This window comes from Epinephelus lanceolatus, chromosome 12, assembly GCF_041903045.1.
Source record: "Epinephelus lanceolatus isolate andai-2023 chromosome 12, ASM4190304v1, whole genome shotgun sequence".
Taxonomy (NCBI): domain Eukaryota; kingdom Metazoa; phylum Chordata; class Actinopteri; order Perciformes; family Serranidae; genus Epinephelus; species Epinephelus lanceolatus.
In genome coordinates, this window is record NC_135745.1 from 6,601,604 (window position 1) to 6,613,976 (window position 12,373).

The window sequence follows — 12,373 nt, forward strand, 5'->3', positions numbered from 1 at the left end:
ACTTGAACTCGTGTTTTTTTTTCATGTAGCCTATTACCCGGCATACCTACGAATTCCCCCATATTCCACACATATTATACTATTTCCTTAAATTGTATGTTAAAGTACTTTAAGATGTCCTGCTTATAATATAATTGTAAGCAAGGGCATACAACTATGATGTGATGTAAATATAAACTTAATTTATCATAGGTTATATATCTGCACCGCCACACATCAAATAAAGACAAGTCCTTGTACACATTTTGTGTTTTTCAGTAGATAACAACACCCTAATCATTAGGGAATGTTCATTACCTATGAGATGGGAGGGAGTGGAGCAAAACTTGGAGAGAGTTATGTTTTTAGATTTGGTTAAATTGTTGTATTTTGTATTTATTTTAACCAACCTAAAAAGAACCCAAAAACCCACAAGTGGATTTTGAAGGCATGGTTCTTTTTAAATCTCTAAAATCACACCATTTATCATAGCCAGAAACTTTGAAATATGGTTATTTATGGTGGAGGGAGGGTTGGTGTCTGCAGTGATGCGGGTGCTGCCCTCGACTGTTTTGGGGAATAGGGAGCTGAGCAAGAAGGCAAAGCTTTCAATTTACTGGTCCATCTACATCCCAACCCTCACCTATGGTCATGAGCTCTGGGTAGTGACCGAAAGAATGAGATTGCGGATACAAGCGGCCAAAATGAGTTTCCACCATGGGCCCAGGATGCCTCCCGTTAGAGGTGTTCCGGGCACATCCCACTAGTAGAAGGCCCCAGGGTAGACCCAGGACACGCTGGAGGGATTACATATCTCATCTGGTCTGGGAATGCTTTGGGGTCCCCCGGGAGAACCTCAGAAGCGTTGCGAGGAGAGGGACATCTGCTTGGCATGCTGCCCCCTTAACCCAGCCCCAGATAGGCCGACGAAAAAGTAAGAAGTTCAAAAAGGAACAAAACACTCAGCATTTTGCTTGGGAATCTTGCATAGCCATAGCTCATGATCTTAAATATATTAATGACATAACAGTTCAGACAGCTGATAAACCACTTTATTAAATAATAATGAGACTTTGACAACAATACTGGTTTCATAAATGCACAGCTGTTATCGCCAGCTATTGTTCCAATGAATCAGGTATTACTTTGATAAATTACATTATAATGTTGTGCCCATTATATATATTGAGTAAAGAGTAGACTCATTTAGACTTTTATAACTTTAAAGTAAACATAATCCTTTAGTTATCTTGCTCCATAATTCCAGCCTATAAACTTTCATTAAACCTTTATCACCCACTATACTGGGTGAGACATATTTCACAACAATACTGTATGACACAAACAAACACTACGACAGTAGCAAAAAAAAAATCCAAAGTATCCAAATGAGTGTCATATGATTTGTTATATGTTATTATTGTTTGTTATTGCCAATGTATAGTATTTTATCTATTGTCCATTGTCTAAGTGATATTCTGGATGAAATACTGACAACTATCCCATAAAAATGGTCAAATATACAAGACTTAGTATCAGCAAAGAGAGTACATTATTGTCAGTTTCAGTCCTATAACAGTTGTCTTTCAGAAGCGCATACTGATTGAGTCTTTTGAAGATGTCAGAATACATGGCAGTGTTTATGACTTGTAAGGACAATTCACCCCAAAAGCAAAAATACATATTTTTCCTCCTACCTGCTGTTTGTCAATCCAGATTTGGTGTGAGTTGTTGAGTATTGAAGATATTGGCTGTAGAGATGTCTGCCTTCTCCACAATATTACTCAAGATAATCCACTGACCTTGTTGTGAGCAGGCCCCCAGGAAGTGCGGCAGGCTTTGAAGCCAATTTTCATAGTGGCCAAATGGTGTAATTACATCATCATGAGATGCCCTGTGGCCCAAAATGACTTTTTCTTATTGACTTACATGGCAAAAGAGACGTCTGTAAATCAGTGGATAATTTTTTTTGAACGTCACAACCCCCGTGAAATGACTCGTTTCACTATCAAGATTTGATCCATTCTGTCTGATAACACTACAAAAGTCTAAAAGAGCTGCACGATAAAACAATTTTATCCCCATTCAAGTTAGCTCTAAACCTGAAGATAGCCACTTGGCCGCGCTCAGCCACTGTAAGTCTCTGGTTCTCCTGTTCTATGGGCTGCACAGTGCGGAAGCAATGTTTATTATCCCTAGATCAACCGGGTAATTTCATACCTGGCAGTTGGACCATTTTGGCTTCATGTGCCACTGAGCAACTTTCATAGGAATGAACAAGGCTCCACGTTCAACGCTGTATCCATTTGTGTGCAGTTTCATGTAGAAACTATTTTCTTTCTACCGAACTATATCCCTAAACCATATCACTGCACAGAAGGAAGCGTGCATCTCCTCATGAATGAGAGTCTCGAGCTAATGACAGTGTGAGATGTAAATATTAATGTCATTCTCCTCGGCTGAGCTGTACCGTTAGCTAGCTCTGGAGAGCTGCCATTGTTCTCAGCAGAGGAATTCCTTCTGTGCCGTGATACAGTTGGCGGGTGTAGTTTGGTAGAAAGAAAATAGCTCCTACATAAAACTGCTAACAACAAGGTCTGTAGATCATATTGAGTTATGATTTCTGGAAAGAGACATTGCTTTTAAGTTTTGCAAATTTTTTTTTTTTTTTTTTCTCACTTTGAGCACCACAAGCTTAGTGCCATCTAGTTCCATTATACTGGAGAGAAGGCAGACATCTCTACAGCCAAAATCTCCAACACTTGGCAACTTGATTTTGGGGTGAACTGTCCCTTTGGGAACCTAATGGAACATGTCCTAAGGCACATTTCACACCAGTGGAACAAGGCCACTTTTATTTCTGCAGGTAAAGCTCAGAATAGAGCCTCCATCTGGTTCTGCTCCTTAACAGATCACGTTAAGAGTTCCTCTTTTCATGAGCAGCAGCTTCTCTTCGTGTCTTGGGGTGCTGCCCCCTCCAGGTTGGCACGATCTGATTCTGTAAAGACAAAGATTTAGAATAGATGTGTATACCCTCAGGGATTTCGATTAGCAGCATCTCTGATTGTTAGGAGCTGAGTCATTACTTACTAATACTATCTCCTCCACGTCCAATGCTAGCAGGGACTCCATTCTCCATGTCTTTTAGTACACACTTCTCAAAGGCCAAAGCTGCCACCCTGAAGAAAAATCCCTGCACATTCTCCCCTGAAAATAAGAAATATTAACAGTTATTCACAGTGGCCTTCTGCATTCCCCAAAACACTGTATTTATATTGTCTTATTGTCTTAACAGCTCTGATATGTTTACGCTCTTGGTCTTACCTGTTTTAGCCGAAACAGCCCAAAACTCTGCATGCATTTCTGTTGCTATCCTGGCAGCATCTTTTTCTGTCCTCTGTCTTTCTTCTAAGGGCTTAAGGACAAGACGGGTGGGTACTAGAGAAAAATTGCGAACATCTGCGAAATGTACATATAGTGCAAAATATATTCACCAGCAGGTCACTTTTAGTGCCAACCAAGAAGATGAAACAGGAGTCAGGTTCATTTTCTTTCATGGCCTCCTCCAGCCATTGGCTATAAAAACAAAAGAAAGTTCTTTATTAAAGTATTTGACAGACATGTCATTGAAGATGAGTTGTTGATTTAGTTTAAGATATGAATGAAGTGAAATGAAATGTATTTAGTCTGATTAGCAGGCTAAAGACTTCTGACTTATACGAGATATAACAACTAAATGTCTAAGAGGCTGTATTTTGGAAAATAAAACAGGTGAATGAAATATATGTGTCATTATTATAAGATTTAGTATGGTTATGCATTGTCACTAGATCATTTTTGTTGCATCATTACTCTTGGTAAAGTGCATCAATCTTTGTATTGTAGACTTTTCACAATTGTAGAATAAGCCTGATGATAATCTTAGAATAAAACATACCATGTATGATCCAGGGACTTAATGTCTGCCATGTCAAAGACTGTGATAATGACTGGAAAAGATGAACAAGTTTCAGCATTATTACTTTACACCAGCTAAAATGTAAACTAGTTTCCCCTAACATCAGACACACAACCATCTTTTTTACAACATCTTACCCTGAGCGCCTCTGTAGTATGCACAAGTGATGCACTTGAATTTTTCCTGCCCAGCAGTGTCCCAGCTATGAAAAAGGTAAACATGAACGGTGAAAACGTACTCTAAGTTATATGTATGCAGAAAGACTTATTTAAGATCACACTACTCACATCTGTAGGGAGAAGGGTACTCCAGATATCTCAAACCTCTCAATCTCAAAGTCTACACCTATGGTGGCCTTGTAGTCTCTCTCAAACACATCTTTACAAAACCTGAAAACAGCATAAACAAATCACATTGTTTTTCTTTTCGTCATCTTTTTGTTCAGAAGTCAGACACACTACAACAGTCCCAGATCTGTTTCTTTTTGATATATATATATTTTTTTTACTAAATTTCTGAGCATGTTATAGGTGCAATCAGTCAGTTCCAACAGAGAACTGTGTTTGTTCAATATAGACGAGAAAAATGTTCTAAAAGTTTCTACAGTAGCACCATGGCAGGGGTTCCCAACCTCTCCCATCTAGATGAGACCCTCCAAACAAGACACAAGATCAATCTGATTGCTTGTGAGATGATGAGCAGGACACAGAAACAGAAAAAAAATGTTCTGCTTCACAAACTAGTGAGATTTTTTTCATGATCTTGGCCCTTTGCTTATAAATAACTGGATAATATTTTCATCTTTATAGTACTAAAAAGTACTATAAGTTCAACAAAATAAAATCTACCACAAATTATATATTTAAACAGCTCCCAAATACAAAAAAATGTACCCTGGGACCTATATAGATATAAATGAACAGGCAATTTCCTAAATCCTAAATGATTGAGTTTTTTCCCACCTGGACCTTTATGCTCTGCCATTTCTCCTCTAATCATCACGATATAACCTGTGACAGGCTGTTATGCTAGGATATGAATTTTTCATATCATTTTAAAAATTACATCGGTATTATCATGAATGATATGATATGGCACATCCCTACCATACGCAGGTAATACAGGGTATACCCACCCCTTTTTCTAGCCACTCCCAGTATACCCACCTATTAGCTAAACAGCCATTAGGATACATAGGAGAGTATACCCACCTCCTCCTGGGTAACCTACCCATCTACTTGATAGTACACCCACCTAATAAATTACCATTTCACCACTGACCTGTGATGAAGGATCACAAGTAGACTTTACTTTAAGGGGTCACTTGTCAAAAAGGTTGGTAAACACTGACCTGAAGAACACATCCACTTTCCTGTATGTACCATTACATGTGGTAAAACAGATCTGATTTTGATATTGCCATCTCAGTCATATTTGTTGTCTTCCTTATTTATAAAGTACCTATTAATGAGACACGTCTTCCCCACATTAAGGTCTCCAACAACCACCACTTTTGACATTTTCTGTCGGTCCCACCTTTAAAGAAGAAAAGAGGTTTTTTTTACATTAGTGAGATGTAAATGCTTTTCATGAGATTTTCAAGCAAAGCTAAGAGTGATGCATCGACCCAAAACGGTAGACTCACGGCTGATGCCTGGCTGCTCCGTCTTTACAGGCTGCTTTAGTCTGAATGTCCCAGTCTGTCTTCAGCTGCAGAGAGGCATTAGGTGCGTAGCACTGAAAAGAACAGGACCATAACGTACTGGCATTTATTGTGCACAATGCCACTGAATACATAACAGGACTAGGTCCACAGCCATGTGACTCTGTGAGGCTTACTTAGGCACACAGGTTCTTTGTGCTAAATGCTAACATGCTTACAATGCCAATGCTGGCATGCAGATGTTAAGCAGGTATAATGTTTAAAAGTTAGAATGCTTACATTTACTAATTAATAATGGGGGTGTCGTTTGTTTTGCAGGTATTTAGTCATAAACCAAAGTATTGGACCCGATGATGGTGCTAGATGCAAAATGGAAGGCAATACCAGTTATCGAAATGAATCGTGAGGGGGACATGAATGTTTATACCAAATGTCATGGCAATCTATCCAATAGCTGTTAAGACATTTCACTCAAAACCACGAACGTCAACCTAATGGTGGCCCTAGAGGATCACCAAAGTCTTTAGGCTACATTGTGTGGAAACCATGAATGTCTGTACAATATTTTGTGCAAATGCATCAAGGTAGATGTTGAGATATCACTGGACAATTAAACAACTTTGATTTTATGATAGCACTAGATGAAAAGTTGTGGGATCACTTAAGTCATTCAGTGTCAAATTCTACCAAATTTCATGGCAATCCATGTGATAGTTGACATTTCATTTAAGGCAAAGAATGTCAACCGCATCATGGCACTACATGACAGATTGTGTCATCACCCAATTCAGTTTGATTAATCTTCTGGGCATCATGAAGTTACATTTAAATTTTAATGACAGCAGTTCATCAGATATTTCAGTCTAGCCCAGAGCTGTAAACAGGCAGATCTACAGACAGACCGACACTGCCGTCCTAACAGCCTTGCCACTAGCATGGCTAAACCTGCTTACCTTGCTGGGTAATTCCCTCCCAACATGACTATTCAAGTTGTCTGTTTTAGGTGACTGTCACATTGTAACTGTTACTGTGGCACTGTAACATCAGATTTACTTCTTTCATATTGGGATTGTGCTATTTTTGCAAACTAACTTCTATGTCTTAAGGCCCAGACACACCAAACTAATGTCGGAGATCTAGTGGCGATGAGGGTTTCCTGCTGTGTCACCTCTTATGACCATGTCTCGGCCAAAAAGTTGCATATGAATAAACCAAAATGACGGGCAACAGGCACATATGTTATGCATGAGAGCACATACCCCTCCATACCAGCAGACGGCGGTCACCTGTAATCGCCATTCAAAAAGGGGAAATAGGAAGATGTCTTGACCCCAGTTGGCACATTAGCAACACATTCCAATGTTGAAAGAACATAGCATATTTTCTGTGCGCCAGTGAACAATAACACAATCCATCAGGAAACATTTCTGCTAAAGAGCTCAGTGACTAAATAAATATTATCTTACCATGTAACATGTTTGTTTTGACCCCATTCCCTCTTGACTTAAGCTCTTTGTTTACATCCCTCATTTACGTTTCTCTTGTGCGCTGAGCTGAGCTGCCAATCAGAGTGGTTTCATTCCCTGACAGACTCCACTGTGCTCACACCCATTCAACATGCTGAATTGGTGGAAAAAGGCCAACTAGCGGCAACAAGGGCTAATGGTGTGGGACACACCACACCAACGAGGGCAGCAGACACTCACCAATGGCCCAACTTTGGCCGATGGCTGACTGATGGCTTGGTGTGTCAGGGCCTTTACTGTTAATACCTTGTGATTTTAAGATTCAGCATCTCTGATTTAAGACCTTTTGATGCCAGTTAAGATAAAGATAAGATTAAGTTCATATTACAAAATCGAAAGGAAAGCAGTCCTTCTCTATCAGAATGGGACAAGAAGACTACAAAAAAAAAGCAAAAACGAGAAGCAACAACCTATTTAATGGCTTATAAATCAAAATTTATTATATATTCAGCTGTATTCAAGACCATTTGAGACATTGAATCTTATCACAATTTAGGACATTTAGGATTATTCCAGTACTAGTATGCATTCGTTAACATTGGATAGAGCCACTGCCAGTCTTCTCAGGTAAACCATGACTGACAGTTGCCCTGAGAACCTTTGAGCTGACCCCATTACATTCCTGTCCAAATAAAGTACTTCAATATATTATCTAGAGAAGATTCAGAGGGCAGAGGGATATATTGAATGAGTCTGTCCTTGGGTAGCTGACCTCAACAGCCCATAATAGCCCTCAGTGCTCCGATCTGACACAGATTTCACTATCTGAGTAAGTTAGTTAGAAGTCACATGTTTCTTAATGAAATTTCCATCTACTAGTTAGCCACTCCTATTTATCTTTTTTTTTTACTACAGTGATCTTACAGTAAAAGACAAGGGTTTTCTTGAACTGGGACATTAAATTGAAAAAAAAAAAAAACAGGACATACCTTTGGGAATTCCCCGATTACCCTGTCTCTGCTGATGGGGGGTGGGAACGGAATCATCCCATTCCTGTTATCCTGCATGATCACCTGTGAGGGAATGTGTAACAGGAGTCAGTCTTATCTAATTCAGTCTAGTAACAAGCACTCCTTCATTGCATGTGTGTACATGTTTACAAAGGTCATTTGTTCTCTGAACCAAATACAGCAGGGATGCTCAACTTGTTTTGCAATATGACAGGACGCCAGGGGCCAGTTAATACACAAACATCAATACTATTTACCAATATATAATAAATGAAATGTCTTTTTTCAATCTTTAGACATTTGGTGTCCGTATTCATCTTTGCTACAAGGCAAATCCAGCGGCAGAGACCCCGCACAGTTCAGGTGTAGGTTCAGGGAGGTTTCAGGGATTTGAGGACATATGGGGCTAGCTAGGACCTCCTCTGTCGGGGAGTCCAGGGGATCCTCCCCCAGCCCTGTGTTCATTTTTAAATAAAAAACTCTATGTTGATGCTTTTTTCTGCCCCCCTGTACCTTGTCTTCATTCAAAATACAAAACAATTCCAGTATGTACAAATATAGGTGTATTTTGATTCTGAATTAGAAAATGGTTGGCCACTGGCACCCTACGCAGACCAGATCTGGGGCCATGCATTGAGCATCACTGAAATATAGCATTAGAATATAGATTATATATAATATAATATTATATATTATATTATATTATATATTATATAATATAGAATTTGGAACCAGACACTCTAATCTAAATTTAGATTAGAGTGTCTGGTTCCAAATTCTGATTCTCATTTAGCTTCATGACATTCATCGACATGCACACAGGATGTGCAATGTGTGTGGCAGACAAACAAAGATGGTTGCTGGTGTTCATTTGTGACAACATCCTTATATATAGAACTTTTTATTGTGTATATTACGGACTGGTTGGGAGTCTGGACATTAGTAATCATGCTGTTTAGTCTTAGAAGACGGTGCTAGTGCGGCTGCTGCATTGTTAAGTTGTCCAGTACCAGGCCGGAAGTAAGCTGACTCTGTCTTCAAAATAAAAGCACACAGACAAACGTGATATCAAAATTATGACAGTATATTCTCATCCTACAAGTACATTCTTTATTGCCACTTGTGTTGTGTTTTATATTGATTTTCTATTATGTGTCCTCCTCCTGCCCCAAATTCTGCATTATCTTACATTAAAAAGCAAAGATGAACAGTTTTAGTTTGAAGTTCTTGAACGGAAATCACATTTTGTTTAGCTTACTGTGACACTGGCAGACACAGACAGACACCACAACCAGCCCCACTACATACAGTATTATTTCACACCTCTGGGCTTTTTCCTGTCAGACTGGCGCTCTGTCACATTGTGGTTGAAATCAGGAAGACTGTGAAAGGCTTGTACTCACCGCAGATGAAATTACAGCTATCTCCTCGATTACTCTGACCGTGTCGCTTGCTGCAGTTGCAAGCCCGGACGCTGTTTGATGAGGAGCTTGTCGTCATGACAACCATACTGTAGCGCATATGCCACGTGATGTTTGGACTTTTATTGCACGTATGATTATTAAGCTATACTTGGCACAGACATGCCAACCTATTTAGCAATAATAACAACATAATGACAGTACTGGTTGAACAAACACAGCGTTAGGTGACATAAATATATGCTCATCTCTCATGTCAGCAGTCCTTCCAGTCCTAATTTTGGCATCCTGGAAAAAATTCTAAAGTAAATTTTCAAGTATTTTTATTGAGCCAAAGATGGAATTACATATATCATGTTGCAGTGTCAGCATTCATTTCATTTTACATAAAATAGTTTTTAAATAATAAGTTCACAGATGCAGGCAAACATGAACATGAAAATAAGAACACAGGTGCCTTAGTGCACAAAGTAAAGAAAGGGGAGAGAAAAGAGGAAAAAAAGGAAACTAAATCCAGGTGCAGGACTTCCTTAACCTCTGCTATTCCCTGGTCTCACTCATATCTCATAAATATATATATATATATATATATATATATATATATATATATATATATATATATATATATGTATAGTAGAAGAATGGGTCACAATTTTGGGTAAAAAACTCAAACACTTTTGTAAACTCTGATAAAGCCATTTCTGTTTATAACTGTGTCATGTAAACCATACTTTCTTAAAAAGCAATCACTCAGCGCGTTAAACGTATATCAAGGTGTATATAATTGAAACAGCTTCTTTAAAAAATGTTTCAAATGGGCGTCTTCATCCTAAAAGAAGAAACAATAACTTAGCTCGCTTTACTAGGATTATAAAAACTGAAACATGGTTTAAAGTATAACTACTTGAAACAAGCTGGTGTTGAAGAATACAGAAGCATAAAACTGAAATACTTAAGTATTACTTAATACAAATAGTCTATCCCGGAATTGTACAGTACAGTGCCTATAAGTAGCCTCGCATGGCACCACAAGTATTTAACATAGCCTACCAATTTTACCTGCATGTATGCTCTCCAACTCCTTCCCACGTTCAGTTTAATTTTACTCCCAGTCATTTTGCACATGCAGAAAAAAAACGGTTCGTTCCTCTATTCCAGTGTTTAATAGGCGAACACAATCAGTCATACTTGAGAATACAAGTGACTTGATTACACCACCATTTGGTTTTATACGTAGTCTCCATAAATGTTTTCCGTGCCTACTCTGAGATGTATAGGCAAATGAAAAAAAATCCAGTTAAAATGATGCAATTAAAAAATCCTCCATGAATTTCTTCATTCTTTCTCATCGTCAAGGTTGACAATCTGTCTTATTTTTCTCTATAATATGTGAACTTCTGTCTTTGCAGTCATGTCAGTAGCCTACGTGATATGCCAGTGCTACCATTATAAAAACTGTAGAATTGTGTAAATGTTAAAATAAACACGACCAGAAACAAAGTGAATGAGTAGCTTATCTGTAACATAAAAGTTTTTACGCCTGACCTTAGGTTTAGTGAAATAAAACTGCCGATTCTTGATTTTTTTTAATACTTGACAACACCCAATAAAAGAGTTACGTCACACTATTAACTTAATAAAACACTGCCCGTACCTGAATATACCTCAGGTCATGTGTCGGTGCCGGGGGGCATGCTGGGAGCGGGCAAGCTACGCAGTTAGATAACGCGGAGGATATGTCGAGAGCGTCAGCCGAAGCTTAGTTTGTTTAACCTGCGCCTAGACGGTGTACTTAAGTATTATTTTGCAGGAAGACGTGCTAAGGAAAGATTATCCCGTTTGCCGACGTCTACCGACTTTCTTAATTGGACTGAAAAGAACACAGGTAATGTTACTTCACTTTACGCTAGCAAGCTAAAGCCTGATTTATGGTCCTGCGTTAAATCAACGACGTCGCTACGTCGTAGGGTACGTGGCTACGCAGAAGGCTCCCCGTAGCCCCCGGCGTAGCTAGTGCCTAGTGACTAATGGTCACTAGCAAACCTCAGCTAACGTAAACGTTACTGCGTCATGCTAGCTAAACGGTATTTTTTTAAATATTTGTCAGAATTTTAAGAAGCTTGACTAATTATCTAATTATCTGAGTAAGTGGGGTTACCTAAATCTGGCAAGCTCATCATGTAAAGTCATTCCAAAATACTCCTTCAAACAAGAATTGCGTATTTTTTTGGTAACAGTTTGGCCGTGGTCCCCCCGTGGACTTGAAAATAAAGCCAAGTTAATGCAGCGTTAGGTAAGGGTGATAACAAGTAGAGGAAAAGGTAACGTTAAACTGTATTTTAGCTAAAATGTTTAAACGCTGGTAGATAACTTTATATGTACTTCTTTGTGACAGCACCTCGATGTAAAAATGTATTTGGTTGTAACCTTAACGTAAATATCTATGGAAGCCCATTTCCGCCACTTGATGGAAAAAAATAAGATCTAATAACTCAAAATAATGAGATACTAATTTGAAATAATGAGATACTATCTCAAAATAATGAGATACTAATGTTATCTCAAAAATAATGAGATACTAAGTCAAAATAATGAGATACTATCTCAAAATATTGAGATACTAAGTCACCCATGACTCCTCTGTAGTGTCACCACACGTCTTACAGGCAGCATACAGAGATTTAATGCCATCACTCTCGAGTCTGAAAAACTTCTTTAGTACTCCAGACTTGCCCGAAAGCTCTGTCAGAGTGATGCGCGGATCATTTTCCTTCACTTTCACTTGTAATGCTGCCTTCCCTAACTCATCCGACTCCATTTTGGTGGCTGGCTGCACCGTGCGTCAACATCCATATATGTCATAAGCTGGTCAGGTG

General features: G+C 38.8%; 1 protein-coding gene across 1 annotated transcript; it reads right to left on the minus strand.

The window, feature by feature from the left end:
• Nucleotides 1-1,015: 1,015 nt before the first annotated feature.
• On the minus strand, nt 1,016-9,557 carry rab36 (RAB36, member RAS oncogene family). Its single transcript, XM_033650926.2, has 11 exons — nt 9,480-9,557; nt 8,056-8,139; nt 5,583-5,674; nt 5,399-5,473; nt 4,225-4,326; nt 4,075-4,139; nt 3,917-3,968; nt 3,474-3,555; nt 3,304-3,394; nt 3,070-3,186; nt 1,016-2,977 (listed from the first exon to the last, which is right to left on the minus strand). The coding sequence occupies exons 2-11, from the start codon at nt 8,131-8,133 to the stop codon at nt 2,913-2,915; spliced, it is 819 nt and encodes a 272-aa protein (XP_033506817.2). The 5' UTR covers nt 8,134-8,139; nt 9,480-9,557; the 3' UTR covers nt 1,016-2,912.
• Between the last annotated feature and the right edge of the window lie 2,816 nt (nt 9,558-12,373).